Source organism: Suricata suricatta, chromosome 6, assembly GCF_006229205.1.
Source record: "Suricata suricatta isolate VVHF042 chromosome 6, meerkat_22Aug2017_6uvM2_HiC, whole genome shotgun sequence".
NCBI classification, from domain to species: Eukaryota; Metazoa; Chordata; class Mammalia; order Carnivora; family Herpestidae; genus Suricata; species Suricata suricatta.
Window position 1 is genome coordinate 50,824,851 of NC_043705.1, and position 22,247 is coordinate 50,847,097.

General features: G+C 34.5%; 1 protein-coding gene across 1 annotated transcript in view; it reads left to right on the plus strand.

The window, feature by feature from the left end:
- The window catches only part of FCHO2 (FCH domain only 2), a 122,862-nt gene that overhangs the window by 64,272 nt on the left and 36,343 nt on the right, over positions 1 to 22,247 (plus strand). Inside the window, exons 9-14 of the mRNA XM_029942424.1 lie at positions 7,135 to 7,179; positions 9,145 to 9,217; positions 12,472 to 12,496; positions 19,472 to 19,529; positions 19,793 to 19,968; positions 21,778 to 21,789. Of these exons, the coding sequence (XP_029798284.1) occupies positions 7,135 to 7,179; positions 9,145 to 9,217; positions 12,472 to 12,496; positions 19,472 to 19,529; positions 19,793 to 19,968; positions 21,778 to 21,789 (389 nt within the window). The remainder of the gene's footprint in view (positions 1 to 7,134; positions 7,180 to 9,144; positions 9,218 to 12,471; positions 12,497 to 19,471; positions 19,530 to 19,792; positions 19,969 to 21,777; positions 21,790 to 22,247) is intronic.

Below are 22,247 nucleotides of genomic sequence, written 5' to 3' on the forward strand. Positions count from 1 at the left end.
TAAAAAATTCAGATGTCATTGTTGATACAAATTGTTTTGAACAGTCTTGTTTACTTACTTACTTTACTTTACTTACTTATTGTCTGTGGTACCTTTTGTACCACAGGAGCAGTGGTCAGTAGTTGTGACAGATCTTATGCCCCACAAAGTCTAAAATATTTGTTGCTTTACTCTTTACAGAATTGTTAGGAAATATACTTCCTGTGTAGTATAGTAGCAGGTATGTCGTAGTTCATGAGAATCGTGTGCCTCACAATAGTATATAATCTTTCTTCAAAAGTGGATTTTGCCCTTATTTGGTTCAGAAAAAGTTTATTCTGACACCCTGCACCAACTACATCTGCAGTCCTATCACAGCATAGTAACTGATTGTCATAATAGTAATCCTAAATTGTGAAGTAAAGATTAAACTGTTTTCAGCATGCTTTGCTTAAGGAAAGCTTACTTCATTAATTTGAAGTAGCCATTAAAAATGTTAAATGTATAAACACAGGCAACAGAATAGAAGTAAAAAAGTAAAGTAAGCTGATTACAGTTTTTACATGTGCATAATAACAAGAGCAGAGTTTTAGCCCTTTGTGCAGTATGTGAAAGAAGCTAACTTAAACCATTTTGAACTTACAAGGAAGTTTATTAGAAAGAAACACATATCCCAAGGATCCAAAATCAGGAATATAGCCAGGCTGTAGAAACTCAAACCTGTAGGAATACCAGGAATCATTTTTCCTTCATTCGATCTATTTTTACTGCTTTATCTTTTTCTTTACACAATGGTTTCTTTGCTTTTCCAGGCACAGGACATAAATTCTAGGTATTCTCTGTAATTTCTAGGTATTTTTACTTGGTCTTTAATTGCAGATGCAGCTCAGAATTAACCCAGGTTTTGGTCCCTTTACAAATTTCTCGGAGGAAGGATATCTGGTCCAGGTAATCTTCTAATCTAGTCATTTCTGACTAGATCACGTAGTGTAAGCATGGCTTCTTCACTTGGTAGGGGAGGGGAGGAGGGGGAAATTCTCAGGTAAAAGAGATTTAGTGTACTGGGTATAATCACCTAAGGTTTTATCAGTATCACTGAGAGTGAAAATGTGACTCTGTTTAGGAAAATGGAGGTAGTGAGGCACCTGTTAAGTGTCTGGCTTCAGCTCAGGTCATGTCTCAACGGTTCGTGGGCTTGAGCCCCGTGTCGGGCTCCGTGCTGACAGCTAGCTCAGAGCCTGGAGCTTGCTTCAGATTCTGCGTGTGTCTCTGTCTGACCCTCCCTTCTTCATGCTGTCTCTCTTCCTGTCTAAAAAATAAAACCTTAAAAAAAAAAAATATGGAGGTAGTGGCAGATTTTGGACGTAGGAGATTATAGTTCAGTGTTTAATTCTGTGTTTGGAGAACTAGATGAAATTTTGGGCATTTTTGAAGTTTTACAGTGACTGAAATTTCATAGTGAAAAACCTGCTTTTTTCATTTAAGAGCATGGTTCTTAACTTTGCCTCATCACTGATTCTTAAGCCTTGGATATATATAAGAATCAGTAGTAAAAATTCTTTTCTTTTTTCATTTCTCTTAATTTATCTTCTCTTCTCCCCTTCCTCATTCCATTCCTTCCTGCCTGTCTTTCCCTCCCTCTTTCTTTCTCCCCCTTTCTCCCTCCCCTTGCTTTCTTTCTCCCTCTCTTTTATTCTCTCACCCCTTCCTTCCCATTCCTGCATTTCTGTCTCTTTTTAAAAAATGTACAGACAGTTCCCTATCCCAGAAATTGATTTCATGGTCTAGGGTGGGTCCTCAGTACCACTATATTTTAAACTCCTCATTGGAGTCTCATGTGCAGCCATTTTTCAGTATCTATAGCATTTTATCACTAGATGCTTGTTATAAATGCAGAATCTCAAACTCTACCCTACGCCTACTGAAATAGAATCTGCATTTTTATGTATTTATTTAGTTTTGAGAATCTGCATTTAAAAAATACTTATTTAAGTAATTTCTGCGCCCAGTGTGGATCTTGAACTCACAACCCTGAGATCAAGAGTCGCATGTTCTTTTTCTTACTGAGCCAGCCAGGCTCTTCTTTAAGAATCTGCAATTTTAAGAAGATCCCTAGTGTGAGAAATAATCCCACTGACTCAATCAGAGGCGGGATTGGAAACTTGGAGCACAGTGAAACTAGGCTTTAATCAACGTTCTTGCATGAGTACATGTCCGATGGGCAGTTACAGTAGGCAGTTTATCTCCTAGCAAGCAAGTTCTTCCCCTGATTCCTCACTGGTGAGTACTAAGAGGTTTCAGCTTTACCCGAAGATCACCTATGCCCATATAAGGGAAAATGTCTGATTGGAACAAATGTACATTCCTTGAGGTGATGCAGAGGCTTTAGTTCTTCAGCTCATGCTGATTGTAAAGCCTTCAAAAAATTAGCCTGCGAAATGGAGAGGAAAAGAACCAGAAAGTGAAGTGTTTTAGGGTTTGGGACACCATTGTGGTCAAGGGGGCTTTGTACATGTTTCTAGTAGGTTGTAAACCTATTGTTTATCTGACGGCACAACTTTTATTTGTTTTTTCTGAAAACAAATCATCTCACTTATCACACCGAGGCAGTTTGTATGTAGGGTAAAACTGGAGAAGTACCATCTAGAATTCGTGAATATCTGGCAGTGGACCCAGGAGTTCCTTCAGAGTGTAGTTCTCAAAGTGTGATCCCAGGACCATCTGCAGTCACCTGAGAGTTTGTGAGAAATGCACATTCCTGAGCACCAACCTAGACCTTCTGTATAGGACTCTCTGGAGGTGGGGCCCCGTAATTTGTGGTTTAATGAGCTCTCCAGATTATTTTTAAGCAGGAAGCATTGCACTAGGAGATTCACGTAGGCATTGGGATTTGGAACCCTTGGATTGAGAGAATTCTTTCTTCAAGCCCTTTATTACAGTTAAGTACTACTGAAGTGAAGTAACATTGGTGTTGCAACTTACTTTCAAATGATACAGCAAGCTAAAAAAGAAAGAACTGTTTATGTGTGGATGGGTATTTGTAGAGGTATGGCAAAAGGTTTTCTTCTGCCATAGTGTATTTATAAAAATGATACGACTTAGGTCCAAGTAGAGAAGGTAACTAGTTTAAGGTAATTGGCCAGCAAGTAAGTGGCAAAACCAGAACTTGAGCCTGCATGCCCTTTGCACATTAATACAGACTGGAGTTTGATGTTCTTTTTCATGTTAGCTTGCCTGGCTCACCATCCTAGACACCAGGAATGTGGCCGTGTTGCCCAGGAGCAAGCTTGAAAATGTAGTCATCGACTTCCATTGTTAAACATCATTACCCCCTTCCCCTCCTCGCTGTCTCCCCTGTCATTTCCTCCACGCACCCCCCCCTTCCCAGTTATCACCATTCTTTTTATTAGACTTTGGGATCTGGGCATGTTCATATATTTTTATTTTGGCTTATAATTAAACCAAGTGTTCTGTTTTTTAAGTTGGATAAATATAGAAATAGGCTTGATTTGCGTGGCCCAGACTTATTATTTCAGTTTTGAGGCCAGTTCTTAACTAGACAAAGTTTTAGATTTGCCCTGTTGGTGGTTTAAGATTGAGAATTGATTTTAAAACAGTGGGAGCTATTAAATGTTTTCAGTTTTTAAATACTGTACCTTAACCACAAAATGCATTGATGAAATATTGCTATTAAATTGTCTTTCCTCCTGTAACATTTCTTAAAAGTTTTGATCCAAATTAGAATTCTTTAGATTGTTGACTCTTTTCTTTCTTCTTTCCTTCCTTCTCTTCTCTTCCTTCCTTCCTTCTTTCTTTTCTTCCTTCCTTCCTTCCTTCCTTCTCTCTCTCTCTCTCTCTCTCTCTCTCTCTTTCCTTGTAGCAATAATTTATTCCTACATGATGATTAAAGAAAGCATCCTCTGTAAGAATTGTTTTACTTTATTGTTGATCTATTGGAGGTCTGCCTTTAATTTCTTACGCTTTTAATTAAACTCATGATGGCATTTTAATATAATGTGTAAAAGAGCATCAGGAGAATAGAGCCAAAATGGTCTTATTTGCTTTTATACAAATTAAATTGCCCTTGTGGCCCAGCATAAAATCTAAGCACTAAGAGCAGTTATTTATTTTGACAACAGAATTAATTGAGCCTAAAACAGTTGAAATTCCAGTTGCAGCAAACTATTCTTTCTGACTCTCACTCTGGCTTTGGGACTGTCAAAAAAAGTAACTCGTCTTAGGATTAAATAGCAGAATGATGGGCAGTGGACTGCATTTGAGGAAGATGCTGAATAAACTTTCTACTTGTGAAGCATTTCAGAAGTGATGTGCGGCAAGGGGTCACAGTGTGCCCTGATATCCAGCTGAGCTGTCAGCTGGCACGGAGCCAGGCACGCAAAGCTTTGCCCTGGGAAGTGGCGTGTGGAGCATATGCCATTTGAAAAATCTTTCTCATGCATGAGTTAACGTTTCTTTTTAAAGGGCATATTTAGTTTTTTTTATATCAGAAACTGTTAGTATTTCTGTCTTTAATAGAAGAGCTTATGTGCTGAAGGTATTCAGTTTAAAATTTTTATATATATTTTACAATTTGAAAGGATCTGGCATCTTCTATTTCAAAAATGTGATTTTGAATAGTTTTTTTATTGGAACTTTTCTGTTCAAATAGGTTTTAAGAGGATGTTTGGAAAAGGGAAAGAGAAAAGCAATTGAGGTATGTCTGGTATAGGAAAAAGATTTTGTGAGGAAGAACTGTAGAATTCTGTTTGAGGGAATTTTGTAGAGTTAAGGGATGCCTTTGCTGTTTTCACGTATATGAAGGCATCCATAGATCTTAAAAGAATATATATTTGCTATTGTGATGTTGTAAAAGTCTTTTTAGATACTCTATTTTTGTATTTTTAAATCCTGCAGTTTGTTTGGCATTGAGGTTTTGTTTTTCCTTTCTAGAATAAGCCCATAGCTCTGTTATTACTGAGCACAGATTATGTGATGTATAGCTGTAGGGACTCTCAGATTTGTTTGACAGGTGGTCATAGTCCCTTACGGTTTATTAGGAAGTTATAAAGCTAATGATACATAATAAAGTTGGTAATTTAGATGGAGATTTTTTATTCTTTGACACCAAGTAGTTGCTAATTATCAGGTGTATATATACTAAAATTCTTTACCGTTCTTGATCTTTCATTTCTAATCCCTCTGTAAACTGTTAATGTAGGCCTCTAAAAGAGGCCTAACAATGAGTTCATTACCCTTTCATTTAATGAATTTTTAGCTTCCAGATTTGCAAACTGGACTTGAAGTCTTTTAAATTTTTAATTGGGCCATTTTCTGATTTTAAGGCTTTTGGGGATGGAAGTAGTGAATGTATCTTTTTAGTCACACACACACACACACACACACACACACGCATTATAAGAATACGTAGAAAGGTATCACTAATTGATCAGGTCCTTGTTTATCAGCTCACATTTATGAGTTTTGTTATGTTACTTATCATTAAATGTTAATGTACTCTATTTGAATAGAAACCAGAATTGAAGAAGTAGATCTTAGATTTGGGGTTAAGAGGGATATTTTAGCCATTTGTTTGTTTTGTTTTTAGAGAGAGAGAGAGCACATGAGTGGGGGACAGGGGCAGAGAAAGAGAGAGTCCTAAGTAGGTTCTTTGCTCAGCATGGAAGCAGAAGTAGGGCTTCAAGACTCAGACATTCAACCGAATGATCCACCCAGGTGCCCCAGCAATATGTTTAGATGTTCCTTCTTGTAGAGAAATATTTCTTATTAATTAGTGGCTTTCTTTTATAGTGATATGATCAGTGAGAACTCTGATTATGAACTTATTCACAGTTATAATTTACCTCAGTGTCTCAGAAGAACCAGTAACAAAATCTTCTATTTTCCATTCTTCAAGCTCTATTTTTATTTTTTTCTGTTTGAGAGAGAGAGAGAGACAGACAAACAGACAGAAAGAAAGTCGGGGAGGGGCAGAGAGAGAGGAAGAGAAAATCCCAAGCAGTCTCTGAGCTGTCAGCACAGAGCCCAGTGCAGGGCTCCATCTCACAAACTGTGAGATCATGACCTGGGCTGAAATCAAGAGTTGGACACTTAACTGAGTCATCCAGGTGCCCCCAGGCTTGGTTTTTAAATTTTTGGAAATAACATGTTGAAACGGTTACCATTAATAAAAAGTTATTTCACAAAAATGCCAGACTTGCATAAATTTCAGTATTATAAAATGGGTAAAATGACTGTTTAATGGAAAATAAATTTTTAGTCTGATACTTAGTGTTGGGGACATTTTAGCAGAACAGTGATTGATGCTTTTGCTACTTTCTGTATATCCTAGTTTACTGCCCCATTTACATGAAGTCTATCATATGATATTTAAGGCTAGTCTTAGCAGATCTGTCATTTTGGAGCTATTTACAATGTTTTTCAGCAGATTTCTATTTTATCTTCTCCCTCTCTCTCTGTAGTATCCCTCATACCAGTGCTAAATTTTCTTCTAGGACTGCTTTGTAGGGGCATGTATGTATTACCTCTCATGAAAACTCTTCCCATTACCTGCAAACTACAAGTTCAGATTCCTTGACCTGCTTTACAGTTAGAGGATCACCACTTAGCTACAATGTAATTAATGCATTTATTTGTTCATCAGGTATTTGTTAAAGACCTATTATTTGCCAGTTGACTGTGGTCTATGAGACAGACAAATTCCCAAGCTGACATTCTAGTAGTATTTACTGTGTTGGCCTCCCTGTCCTTCCCATGAACCCAACCAAGGATTCAGCAACTGCCTTTTCTTGTGTTCGGTTTTTTCTCTAGTATCCCGCACGCTTCTTGAAACCACAAAGTACAGAGTGGTGTTTCCAGTTCTCCAGTATCCTCTATAAAGGGTTTTCAGTTAACTGTGATCATAATAATAGGCTGGTGTCAATTTTTGTCTGTTAGGGTTATTTGGTTTTTAAAATTTGGTTAATTAAAATGATATTTTAATTAACACTATCAGATATCGCTAGAACACATGTCAGGCTGATTAAAAAGATGTAGTGTGATTTGATCCGATTGTTTTTCATCAGCTTTTTAAAAAAAAAAAAACAATTTTTTCTTTTTTTAAACTAACAGTTGTTCATCTGTTTTGTTTTGTTTTAGGCCTTATTGAATTTGAAGAATGTGACCCTGCTAGTGCAGTTGAAGGTAAGTTGACTAGTTGTAATGTGTGGTAACTAGCCACTATCTTCTGTTTATTGAACAAATAAAGGGTGGCTATTATACATTGGTGTCTGCATGTTTGTGGAGCGATATAAAAAATCTGAATGTAGTTTGAAGGCCTATAGATTTTTAATCTTTACTTGATAAGTAAACAGTAGGTTTGCCCAAAGGAATATTAAGTGTGTTTATATATATATATCTTAAAAGATTAAATATAACATGTATTTCTTTTCAAATATACACTGAGCCTGTTTTCTTTATTGACATCTGTCTTTAAATATTCTCATGTCATAAATATGAAAATTGTTGCTACCTGTTAATGAATATATATATAAGGCTTATTCTAAAGTGAGACACATTTCAGTAATTAATGAGGGTTATACATTAATGTTAATGTTACTATCGTTCAAAAGGAGTGATGATGTGACTTGATGAAAGGGTCCACAGCCCTTCCTGTCTGTTTGTTTAAATATTTTATTTTTAAGTTATCTCTGTTAATACCCAGTGTGGGGCTCAAATTCCTACCCCCAAGTTCAAGAGTCACATATTCCACAGACTCAGCCAGCTAGACACCTACCTTCCTGTTTGAGTACTTAGCTACTAGAAATAATTTGAAAGCAATCTTTTCTGTTTATTTTTCTTCCAACATTTATGTGAGAATTTGGAGAAAAGGTTTGCTATTGTGTGTAACATTATCATTGGAGGAGTCACGGGCTCTGGTGCCTAGATTTCTAACAGTTACTAGCTGTTTGAGAGCTATAACTATGCAAGTTCTTTGTTCTTTAGCTTTTTTTTTATTGTAAAATGTGGATAATAAATAATACTCTGTGAGAAAAAATGTATTTAAAAATTTTTTAAAATGTTTTTTATTTATTTTTGAGAGTCAGAGAGAGACAGTGTAAGCAGGGGAGGGTCAGAGAGAGGGAGATACAGAATCTGAAGAGGCTCCAGGCTCTGAGCTAGCTGTCAGCACAGAGCCTGACATGGGGCTCAAACCCACAAACCGTGAGATCATGACCTGAGCCGAAGCCGGATTCTTAACTGACTGAGCCACCCAGGTGCCCTGAAAAAAATGTACTTGATATAACATGCTAACAAATGTATGGTTTAGTTTTACATGGGAGCAAGTACCTTGTTCTAAAACAGCTAGTTCCTAATCATGGCTGTAGTATTTAGTAGTTGGATAACACTGAGTTAAAAAAAATAAAACCAAAAAATACCCTTGAGTTTCCTCATCTATGCGGTGAGAGGTTATCTTAGCTATGCTCTGTAGCTGTCCAAGTAAGCAGCTAAACTTTGTGCTGAGTTCCAGCAACAATTAATAGTATGACTGATTTCTAAAACATAATTTGTCACAAAGGAAGAAGAGGAAGAACTGCCATATTAGGCAAAATAAAAATGATACTTGTTTATTACTTATGGTAAAGTCAATTTATAGCATTATGTATATTAAAGATAATATGTGGGCAAAAGAATGCCATAAGCTTCTCGTACTTACTGTTAATGGATCTGTTGTGTCATCTTTTTATTTAAAACACCACATTCGTATTTTGTGATCTTCCAGACAGGAAACATGATTTGACTTGGATTTATAACAAAATCTAATACAGTGAATAATGTTCTTTTTTTTTGAAGTTTTAAGCTTCTCCAAATGCTTATTTTGTCTGAGATAATTTAGGGGAGACTTAGAAGAAAAGAGAATTTTATTGATCAAGTGACTGTTTACCTTTAGATGCATAATAGGCTTTATTAAATTAACATAAGAAAAATCTAAACAGAGTATGATTCTCATTTAAACATTATGGTTTACCAATTGATACTTTTATTTCTTTCATCCAAATTTCATATTGACATTAGCAAATTATGTGTCAAAATACAAGGTGTATTCTTAAGTTTAATATATTTATCATCAACAGTTATGTTTCTATAACAATATACATTTATTTTAAGGTATAAAACCAAGGAAAAGAAAGACTTTTGGTTTGCCAGGAATAATTAAAAAGGAAAAGGATGCAGAGTCTGTGTAAGTATATTAAATATTGTCAAAATCCTTTGTTATTAAGTAATTAAGACTGTTGTTTTGAATCTGAGAAGAAAAAATTCCTTCAGAAATAACTCAACATATGTATGTCTAAGGTGTAAAAAATATACTTTTCTTAATACATTTGCCACCTGCTCTGGGGTTAGTTAGTATTAGATTTCTTACTATTTTAAAATCTTAAGATGAAGGCTTATATGTTTTGAAATTGAAACTTTAAAGACATGCTTTTTACAAAATAATACATGCATATTTTAAAAAACAAAAGTGCAGAGGAAACTAAAAATTCTTCTAAATCTTAGTGCCTAAGAAAAAAAACTTATGGTCAACAATTTGATGAAAATCCTTCTGGACAACTCTAAACTTATAGGATCATAGTGATATGTGCACACATAAACAGGAAATGGGGAAGAACAAAATGTTCTAAATGTTTTAAACATTTAAACATTAAAACAAAATGTTTTAAACATTTATGCTGCATCATGAGTTTTCAGTGGAGGATGGAGTATAAATCTGATTGACCTTTTTAAAAAATTAAGTTAGTATACAAAGAATATATAATTAGCATATAATAAATTCAACAAGTATTGGGTAAGTGAAATTTTCTGTTTTGGCTACACATAAGAAGTATGTGGAAAATTAAAATAAATACATCTGTGCCAGGCCCCACCCCAGACCAATTTAAACCAGATTCTCAGGGTGTGCAGTGCAGCATAAATTTCCTTTTGTTTGGTTTGCTTTTAAGCAGCCTCTGTCATTCCTAATATACACCTGGGGTTGAGAATCTTTTAAGAGCTGTGATTTTCAGAGACAAACTGGAATTAAAGGAATCTTTGTTTCTGTAATTATGCAACCTGTATAGCTTGACTAGACGCTAGTTCAGTCTTAAATGATTTGTTGACCCAGTAACCCTGGCTTGAAATTTATTTTAAATCTCTGCTTCTCCAGCACAATTAGCAGGGCTCTCATGGCCACTCATGTTTTCAGTGTAAGAGAACAATCTGTGCTTTGGGGGTTCTTACCTCTTACCTAGTTAAATTCTTTTTATCTGAGTTTTTCTTAGAGTTTCTGCCATTCTAAATGACTGTTTCTCCCCCCTACCCCTACCCCACCAAGTTTAGTTTCACTTGGTTAACAAATTAAGACTGATTGCAGTTATTTGTATCTGTGGTTACCATCTCATTTGCAAATGTCTTTTCAGCATTTATAAAGGGAGTATTTTCCTAAGGAGATGGATTCAAAACTTTTTACAACATTGGAAATACTTAAGGAAGTCTAAATAGTTGATTCGTAAGTGAAATTAGAAATATATCCACTTCAGCTTCTTAGTATATTATAAAGAGTAAAGGTCTTAAATTCAAATATTTTTATAATATGTGGTTTTTCACAGCTGTTAATTCAGGGGCTTATAATATTTTTGTGTGTTCTATGTTTTTAGAATTATTTTTCATGATCAGTAATTTCCCAGTACCATCATTAGGCCACTTGGGTATGGGAATATTTTTGACCACTGATAGCCCTGGGGCAAAAAATCAGTGCTTTAAACAACTGCATCATGATTGCCTTCTTTCAACACTTCCAGGCAGGAAAAATATTAGAAACCACTTTGTTTGAAATGCCCGAGGCTCCTGGCATGCTGCTCCTTACAGCCTGAGGGCTTTTGAAATGCCAGTAATTGTGGAAGAGGGGTCCTACTCAGAGCTTGCTCTTCCTGGGGCTGCATCTGCAGGTCTCATTACAGCCCACTGTGAGAGCAAACAGATGAGTGCTCTACCACAAAGACTGCACCGGTCTGGCTTAAAGCCAGAGAAGAAACTGTCTGGAATTTGGACACTTTGATATTTAAACTCTATCTTTAAAAAAAAGAAAGTAGAAGTGCGCTTAGCATCTTAAATGATTTGATTCTGTGGAGGGATTGTATTTATTATTATGTTGTCTCTTCTGGAACATTTCCTCTGAGTATGCATAGGATTTTTGATAAATACTCCTGATATATCAGTAATAAGGGAGCTCTTTTTTTAAAAGTGGCAATCTTAAGTGACATTTAAATGGCTATAAAGACGGAAGAGGCTTGCATTTACCCACTTTGGTGCTTTAGTTTGGATCAAGAGCAGTGTAGTCATCTCCTTTTTTCATTATTTCAGTCTATTCTATTCTATCTTCCTTTAACAAAATTCTTTACTCTGTAGATTTTTCTGATTTGTGTTTAGTCTTTGGGTAGACAGAGATGACCTGCATATCCTGTATATTAATTTAGTATTTTTTATTATTCTCCATTGGGCTCTCAAGGTATACTTAATGTGTATATTTTTAGTCTATTATTAAAGTGGCAGATTCTGATATTGCATGCATTAACTATCTAAAGCCAAAGAATATGTAACTAATCCAAATATCTTGTAAATATGCACTCTGATTTTTGTGGATTTGTTCTAGGATATGTACACAGAAATTCTTCTAACCTTATTTCTCATGGCCTCAGTGTCTTACATTTTATATATTTAGGTCTTTATTTGATTAATTGAATAAGTCAATCTTCTTTATGTTATAGTTTTATGTATAAAATATAGTTTTGGGGAGCATTCACTTTTGAATGCCCCCTTTCTGTAAAGAGAGCTTTCTTACTATTCTTACTTTCTAATTTTATACTCTTTAAATTCTTGTTGCTCAATTAAAAAAATAAAATACATTTTTGCTAATATATGTCTAAGTTAATATTTATCAGTTAAATGATAAAATCAACAGTTTTTAGCAACTTGGTAAACCAGAAATCTGGTTCCACTTCAAGTGGAAGTCCGACTATTCATTTAACATATATGGAGAAAAGTGGTTTGGGTTTTGTATATATGCTAGCTATAGAAAGTACATCAAATGAAACTAAAATTTTAACAAAAATATATTGTAAAATATTATTTTCTAGTATTTACCAATTAATATAAATATGGACTCTAAGAAAAGTCAATCTTTCTTCTTAGAATTTTCTTTTGTGAAGTATAAGTTTTCAAAATAATTGTAAGCTGTGTTTCATTTTGTCATGTATTACAGATATAGGAATGCTTTCTTTTTAATTTTAAAATTATTGAGTATATTTTAATCTTCATGATTTAATTTTTCTCCATATTTTTGTAAAGTGTAAATAAAAGTTATATTTAAATACCAAGGCAAACACTTTCAATATACTATAATTATCAGCAGATAGTTCTAATAATTGAATATTTCTAATATTTTGTTTATTTTAATAGGGAATGCCCTGATGCAGATTCACTTGTAAGTAGATTTTACTTTGATGTAAACCATGTAAATTATCTTTATCATTAGGAAATACCCAGCATATTTGGGTTGAGTTGTTCACAAATCTTGCCAAGAAAAATACTAACCAGCTTATTGTAAATTCACTATTAAAATTACAGATAAAATTTTGGCCTTCTATTACTAGATGCTTTTATATTAAATAGAAGGTAGTTCTACCTACCTTTGAAAAGTGGACATTTTACTTTTAAAATTTGAATGGTACCATACCATATTGCTTTTTCTTGAGAAGTATGCCAGATCTCAAATCTGCATACTTTAAAACATGATGCTCTTAATTATGTATTCCTGGGACACCTGGGTGGCTCAGTTGGTTAAGTGTCTGACTTTGCCTCAGGTCACGATCTCTTGGTTCTTGAGTTTGAGCCCCACATGGGGCTCTCTGCTGTCAGTGCAGAGACTGCTTTAGATGCTCTCTCTCCCTCCCCCTCTCTCTGCCCCTTTCCCTCTTGCTCATGCTCTCTCAAAATTAAACAAACATTAAAAATAAAAATATATTACTGATTATTAAAATTTTATTCAAGTATTTGAGTTTTGCTTAGAGATTATCATTTTAGAAAACAGAACAGTAATAATCATGGTCAGTACTCTTCTGTGCTTTTTGTTATGAAGAAAGTTTGTTTATATTTCTTATTTAAATATATTTCTTCATATGTAATTCAAGAAGACATTAAATAGAGCTTCATGTAGTTGGGAGTAACCAAATGGTATAAGTAGAGTATAGACAGACACACTTTTCAAGTTGTTCATTAGATAGTGGTCATGTTGCTAGGTGTAGTAGGATCAAGCTGCCTGTCTTCTTTGCTTATTGTTCTTGCTTGCATAATCACTGGTTTGGTTTTTTTTTTTTTTTTGGCCCAAAAACATTTTGATCTTTTACAGCAAATAGTGTATGTACCAAGATAAAGATACTTTGTGAAACATTGTGTTTTATGTAACTTAACTAAAATAAAATTAGTGGTTTTGCTTCATATTTCAGCTTTAAAATAAGAAAATTACGGCTTGTTATAAATGTATGGTGAAAAGAAAGAAATAGATTTTTAGTGTGCTCTAGGGTTCAAATCATCAGGGTGCTTTAGAGTTGCATCTGCTTTACCAGTTACCTGTTTTGATACTCTTGGTTTACTAATTAATGAAAAAGTCAGCAGATGTGTTTGACATTTACTTTAGTATTCATCATGCATTTCATTTTGGAATTATTTATGTATAGCTTTTATTTGATGATTTATTTGATGATTACAACAATGAATTAAATACTTCATGTTTTATATATACTCTCTTAAACCTTTGTAATAGTCTCTCAGCTATTGATACTATTATGTAATGACAATATTAACCAGTTTTGAACTGTTTTCAGTACTTGTCTGGAATTAGAAAAGGGCTTTTAAAAAGGATGCATATGTCTAAAGTTGTAAAGGAAATGATTGATAAACTTGTATTGAAAGAAAACAAAACAGTATTTTTGTAATTTTAATTACCAAAAATATCTTAGAAGAATATAAATCAGTAAAGGTAAATTGGCGGAGTTATGTTTGTAAGACACGTAACAAGGGGTTAATTATTTTCCTTTATAAAATTTCTATACAAATCATTATTAAAGGCGAGCAAGCATCCCAGTAGGAAAGGGGCATTATGATAAAAACAGGCTATTTTCATAAAAAGAAATGAAAGTGGTAAATAACCATAAGAAATGTTGCTCAGAATAGTAGTTTCATTCTGATGCAACTTAGAATGAATTTCCTATATTTACCTATCACTGACAAAAGTTTTGGTTTACTTGTATTATTAATAGGAATGTAAGTGGTATAGTCTGTCTTGTGGATAGTTTGGCAGGATCTTCTCAAATAAGAAATGCATGTTCTTTTTGACTCCCCAGTCCTGCTGCTTGCTGTTTACTGTTACGGTTATATACGTATGTGATCAAGACGCATGCATGTAATAGCCCCCCCCCCCCCCATCTGCTGTTTAGCTTTCCATGGTTTAAGTTACTTGTGGTCAGTCGTGGTTCAGAAGCAGATGATCCTCCTGATATATTATTAGAACGACATTTGTAGCCTGACGCTACATCATTCACCTCATGTCATCTTGTTGTGTAGGTATTTTCTTATGTCACATCATCACAAGAAGGTTGAATACAGTAAAAGAAGATGTTTTGAGAGAGAGAGAGCACGTTCACATAACTTTTATTATAGTATGTTGTAATTCTATTATATTATTATTACTGTTGCTAATCTGTTACTGTGCCTTAAAAAATCTTATTGTGTCTAATTTATAAATTGAACTTTTCATAGGTATGTTTGTATAGGAAAAAACATAGTATGTAAAGGGTTTGTTACTATCCTTGGTTTCAGGCATCCCCTGGGGTGTAGGAACGTATCCTCCATGGATAAGGGGGACTACTGTGTAGAGGGGAAGGGAGGGAGAAGTAGAGACATGTTTATTCTAACATTGTTTATATTAACAGAAACCTGGAAACATCTATCAAAATTGAGATTGGTTAAATAAATTATTAAACATTCACTGTAATAGTCATAGGTTATAGAATTAGGTTGTTGTGCCTGCTGATAGGGAAAGAGAAGCATCAAGTATGATTTTTAAGTAATTGCTGTTTTAAAAATATAAATGAACAGACATCTTTGGGCGTTTTTTGCTTTGTTTTTTAAAGACTGTGTTGCCAGACACTTAATTGTGGTTACTTTCGGAGAACATTACAGTGGTGGTCAGCAGGGAGAAGAGGCTTTTTTTTGTTGTTGTTTTATTTGTAGCCTATTATTATTCATTTATGGCCTATTTGTCACTTTTTTATGGCTAGTCTTTGTTTTGTTTTTGTAAGTAGGCTCTATGCCCATAATGGGGCTTGAACTCATGATCCTGAGATCAGAAGTTGCATACCCTACTGACTGAGCCAGCCAGGTGCCCTATGGCTACTCTTAATAATTACTTAAAAAAACATCCGTGGTCTGCATGTCTTGGTAGGGAATTTATCATTTAATTTCTGTTCCTTTTTAAACAGCCTTGTATAATTAAAAAATTATTTTGAGAGACTATATGTTTTGTTTTTCTTTTTTCAACCTGTTTTTTTTTTTAAACCATTTCTTAATGTTTGTTTGTTTATTTTGAGAGGGAGAGAGTAAGTGTGGGGGCAGAGAGACAGGAGACAAGAATCCCAAGCAGGCTCTGCACTCTGACCTGGGAGCTGCAATGTAAGGCTCCACCCCATGAGATCATGACCTGAGTGGAAATGAAGAGTTGGATACTTAGCTGGCTGAGCCACCCTGGTGCCCCTCCAATTAATTAATTAACTAATTAATTTCCAGTGTATTGTTTTTAAATCACTAGCACCACTATATAAACCTGTCTTTTCAGATTAGTGGGTTATCTGTTATTTTTTTCATATTGCTTTGGTCTAATGCTTTGCCCCAACAGTGTGGGGCCATAATATGGAAATTGATTGAATGAACAAAGATATAAACAGGTAATGTCTAAGTTTTTCTTAATACCAAGCTTCTATGAATAGTTCCAGCAGTGAATACATAATATACTGCGAATCCTAATTTATTTTGAAATAATTCATTTACAACAAGTTGCAAAGACAGTACAGGCAGCCCCCTGTACCTATCACCAGTTTTCTCCTCATAACTTCGTGCAGAAATATAGAATCGCTACTGGGATGTTGACACTAATACAGTCTGAACATTCCCATGACCACAAGGGTCTTTTGGTCTCTTATGTTGATTGCCCTTTTACAGCCACTCTTCCATCACCACTCTCCTTAGCCTCCGACAACCAATAATCTTTTCTCCATTTCTATATTCTGTCATTTCAAGAATGTCATTTAAGTTGGAATCCTACCATAACCTCTTCAGATTTTTTTTTTTTATTCAGCACAGTTCTCTGGAGTTTCACCCAGGTTATTGCATGTATGAATAGTGTGTTCCTTTTTGTTGAATAGTAATATTCCATGGTAGATGGACTAAAATTTGTTTTAACCATTCACCTATCATAGGGCCTTTAGCTGTTTCTAGTTTTTCACTATTAGAAAAAAGTGCTTTGAACAATCATGGACAGGTTTTTCTGTGGACACAATATCCCTCTTTGATCCTGGTAATTTTCTTTCTGAAATCTGTTTTATCATCTAACAAGAAGATAATCGTTCTGCCCTTATTTATTTATTTATTTATTTAAAAGTTTACTTAATATTTTAAGAGAGAGTGCACATGAGCTGGGGGAGGGACAGAAAGAGAGGTGAGAGAAACTCCCAAGCAGACTCCACACTTTTAGTTCAGAGCCCAGCTTGAACTAATGAACTGTGAGATCGTGACATGAGCCAAAACCAAGAGTTGAATGTTTAATCTACCGAGCCAGTCAGGTGCCTGTCTACCCCACCCCACCCCCTTTTTGTTTAAATTAACTTTTACATGGTATATTTTTCTGTTCTTTTACTTTCAAGCCACCTGTGGTGTTATATATGAAGTGAGTTTCTTAAAGATAGCATATAGTTTGGCCATGTTTTTTAATCCATTCTACCAATCTGTCTTTTGTTAAATTTGGACCATTTAATTTTTTTTGTTAATTTACACCCAAGTTAGTTAACATATAGTGCAACAATGATTTCAGGAGTAGATTCCTTAATGCCCAAATACCTGTTTAGCCCATCCCCCTTCCCACATCCCCTTCAGCAAACCTGTTTGTTCTCTGTATTTAACACTCTCTTATGTTTTGTCCCCCTCCTTGTTTTTATATTATTTTTGCTTCCCTTCCCTTATGTTCATCTGTTTTGTATCTTAAATTCCTTGTATGATATTTGTCTTTCTCTAATTTCACTTAGCATAATACCCTCTAGTTCCATCCATGTAGTTGCAAATGGCAAGATTTCTTTCTTTTTGATTGCTGAGTAATATTCCATTGTAAATATATACCACATCTTCTTTATCCATTCATCTGTCAGTGGACTTGTGGCCTCTTTCCATACTTTGGCTGTGGTCGATAGCACTGCTCTACACATTGAGGTACATGTGCCTCTTCAAAACAGCATACCTGTATCCCTTGGGTAAATACCTAGTGTTGCAATTTCTGGGTTGTAGGATAGTTCTATTTTTAATTTATTTTTTACATTTATTTATTATTGAGGGACGGAGAACGAACAGGGTAGGGGCAGAGAGAGAGGGAGACACAGAATCCGAAGACAGGCTCCAGGCTCTGAGCTAGCTGTCAGCAAAGAGCCTGACGTGGGGCTCGAACCCACAGCAGTGAGATCATGACCTGAACTAAAGTCAACCGACTGAGCCACCCAGGCGCCCCGAGCATTTTTTTCATGTGTCTGTTCACCATCTGGATGTCTTTGGAGACTGGTAAACTTTACCAGTATAAGAATATTGGCTGTCCAGTTCCAACTGGCATTTCTTGGCCATCTATTATTTTCATGTAAACATTTTTTGGGAACTGTTTTATTCTTGTTTATTTCTTCTAAGTTAGAAGTTATTCACATTCTCCCTACACATATGTGTTTATGTATGTGTGTATAAATCTTTTTTTGATCCACTTTAGTATAAATTTTATACATGATGGTCCTTCATCCCTAACTTCTTTAATGTGTATTTCTTTTTTTTTTTTAATTTTTTTAAATGTTTTTAATTTATTTTTGAGGGACCGTGAGAGCACAAGCAGGGGAGGGTCAGAGAGAGAGGGAGATACAGAATCAGAAGACAGGCTCCAGGCTCTGAGCTACCTGTCAGCACAGAGCCCGATGCGGGGCTCGAACCCACGAACCGTGAGATCATGACCTGAGCTGAAGTCGGATGCTTAACTGACTGAGCCACCCAGGCGCCCCTTTAATGTGTTTTTCTTGAAAATCGGATTATTCTCTTAACATAGCATACTTAGAGAAGTGTCCCTGCTTCCTTTTTCTCTTCATCCCCCTCCCTTGTAGGTAGCCAACTTTATTATATTCTTATAGATCCTTCCACTGGCTTTTATTCCCCCATAAAGAGTTCTGTGTTTTTATATTTTCCCTTATTAAGAGATATATATGTTCCTTGATATGCTTTTTTCAGTTAGCAGTTTTTCCTGGAAGTCATTCCATATGAATTCATAGAAACTTCTCATTTTTTAAAAGTAGATGTATAGTACTTTGTTTTCTGTGTGTACTGTAGTTTATTCAACTATGCATGGACATTTAGATGCTCTCCAGCAATTTTGAGTTACAGATAATCTTTGATCTGTTACATATGTTACATAGGTATTTTTAAATTGTTGGAGGTGTATCTTCAGGGTAAATTCTTAGAAATTGAATTCCTAGATGGAAGAGTTATACTTTTATTAGATAATGCTAAATTTCTTTTTGTAGAGATTGTACTATTTTTTATTTATACCAGCAAAGCCTAAGAGTACATTTTCCCACAGTTATGTCAAAAGAATGTATTTTCAAGCTTTTGAAATTTTGCCTGTCTCATGGGTAAGATGATTATTCTAGTCATTTTAGATTATTTAATTTTCTTGGTCATCTTTAACTTCTGTTTTTCTATGTATTTGATAAATATTTCCATTTATTGAAATTGTCAGCTCTCTAATTTTATCATCTCTCATTTTCAGATACATAACAGCCTTGTGCTTTTATTTCTTCACTCGGAAGATTTGGGTCAAAATACGTTATCTACAGAACTGTTGGTGTTCCTGCCCAACTGCCTTTTCTCATCCTTTTAAGTGTTTCTCCTATTTCATTTTATAGTGCTTTTCTCTTTCAGACCTCTGAAGCATATAGTGTGATCTGAGTCTAACTTAACCAAAAAGATATAACTTTTCTAGTTAATAATTGTATGAGCCTGTTGGTGTTTGATAAAGGATGTAGCCCCTTAAGATAGTTAAAGCTATTTGCTAATTTTTTGTATTTTTGTAGTTGGAGCCATTATTACAGTGTTTTTCTTTTTCCCATAGAACATTCCTGATGTAGATGAAGAAGGTTATAGTATAAAACCAGAAGCACATCAGAATGATATCCTTTCATCATTTGGATATTCCTGTGGATTTTGTTGGGATATAAGTAGACAGTTACAACAAAATGATTGTTTAAGAAAGACTTCAAGTTTTTAATTATAATAAAATGTGACTCCATATTTGACATGTTTATACTAATGAGTTAGGAGTTCTGTTTCTGTTAAGGTCTACCATAAAGCTTTATATTCCTTTTTATAAATGTGTGAAAACTGGTTATGCATTACGATCACTTAAAAACTAAATTCTTTAACTGGTATTCACATACCAAAGAGAACCATTTCTACTCATCTAGTGATTCTGATTCTGAAGATGAAGAACCAAAGAAATATCGGATAGAAATCAAACCGATGCATCCAAATAACTCACATCACACAATGGCTTCCTTGGATGAATTAAAAGTATCTATAGGAAATATCACGCTGTCCCCGGCAATATCTGTAAGTAAGAAAATAAGCAAGTTCATACTCTTCATATAGAAACCTTATTTTTTTTAACTTCATCTACTTGCATCTGCTTAATTTTAGGAATAGTGAAATATCACTTAGCAATAGTTAATTAAGCATTGTGGATAAAGAAATATAGTTTTTCTTCAGTTTTATTGAGGTATATAGTTTCTAATTTTTATATAGGCAAATGAACTTGAGTTTGGCTTAGCTTTCTTTCCTTTTGAAAGTTTTACCAGGAAACAAATATGTAGAAAATCTATTTCTGCTATTTATTTTCTTTTCCAGTCTATAAGTTTTTCATCCATATTTTTGAACATTATATGAACAGGAATTCCATAAAAATGGATTTAAACATTAAATTACATGTCTGCATGCTTTTGCAACTGCAACATTTGTTTTCTCATAGTTAAAAAAAATTTTTTTTAATATTTTATTTTTGATAGAGAGGCAGAGCATGAGAGGGGGAGGGGCAGAGAGAGAAGGAGACACAGAACCGGAAGCAGGCTCCAGGCTCTGAGCTAGCTGTCAGCACAGAGCCTGATGCGGGGTTCGAACCCACGAACGTGAGATCTGACCTGAGCTGAAGTCGGAGGCTTAACCGACTGAGCCACCCAGGCGCCCCTGTTTTCTCATAGTTCTTATAAAAAAAGGAAAATATAAGAATTCTTAGTGATAATGGTTAATTCCTCAATTCTAAGATCCCATTTTTAACAGCTTTTGGGGGAGAAAAAAATCATCATCACTAATCTTTCCATTGATGTCATGCTCTAAATTCATGAATGTTAAACTATGGGGGAAAAAAGCATGTCTTAGAATGACAATTTAGTCTTTCTCTACATGCTCATCATAATTGATATTAAACCTGTTGTCCTTGATAATAGAGAATAAAAAAGTGTTACCCATTTCATATTATTATATAATTATATATTTTAAGAAGTCTGTATTTGGGAAAAAGTGTTTTTCTCTCAGTCATTCACTTTTAGAATTTAATTTTCTTGGGGCACCTGGGTGGCTCAGTCAGTTAAGCTGGACGCCCAGCTTAAGCTCCGGTCATGATCTCACAGTTCGTGGGTTCAAGCCCCACGTCAGGCTCTGTGCTGACAGCTAGCTCAGAGCCTGGAGCCTGCTTCAGATTCTGTATCACCCTCTTTCTCTGACCCTCCCCTACTCATACTGTTTCTCTCTGTCTCTCAAAAATAAGTAAAAAATTAAAAAAAAAATAATTCAATTTTCTTTTCTAACAAAAAGACTGATTTCTGAAGTGAAGTTTTATTCTACCATTGCTATTTAACCTAAAGATTAATGCCCAAATTATGGTTTATATATATGAAGTAGGCAGTTACGAAATGATTAAAAATTTTTATGATGTAAGAGCACAACTAATTTAAAAAATATATGTAAATAAAACAATAGCCTAGAAGAATATATACCAAAATGTTAAGCATCTTGCTCTGGTTAGTGAAAGCATTTATGGTTTTAAATTTCCTTCTTTGTACTTTTCTATTTTAAAAAAAAAAACAGTGAACATACTAGTTTCATACTGAGAAAGTAAAGAATAATGAGAACAGTTTACTAGTTAATGATGGGTTTGAAAAGAGGATATTTTGAGTATGTTTTGTTGGGCTATTTGCTTATCTAGCTCATGTCTCCTACGCAACAACGTTCTGCATGTGTTTTAAGGTGTATAGATTTTAGGTATGGTTCAGAAAGGAATAGACAAAGTATGAGACCAAGAAAATAAGATATTTTTAATTCTAAAATGTATACTATGTCTTTCGTTTTCTTTCCATGTGCTACCAGAGACACAGCCCAGTAAGTACAAGATTTTATATTCTTACCTACTGACTTTAAAAAAAACCATTTTAATGTTCGAACTTAACACAGAATACTTGTGTTAAGTTCTTTAAATTTGCAGATCATAGTATCTTGCTGTAGGTACTAACATTTTTATATTTTAGAACTTTTGAATGTAAAGATACATGTATTCTCTTTTACTATAAAAAATGCATTAAAAAACTTTTTATGTGGTTCACAGTTGAGCAGGTATACTAAAAACAACTTAAAATTAGCTTCCCAGTAATATTTTATGAAGTAGGCTCCTAGCTGTGTCAGTCAGAGCATGCAACTCTTGCTCTGCATTGTGAGTTCAAGCCCTGCATTGGTCATAAGTCTACTTTAAATTTAAAAAATATATTAAAAAAAATTTTTATGAAGTATTTCATTGCCAAATTAAATTATTTAACAACTTTTAGTTTTTGTTTTTCTCTTTT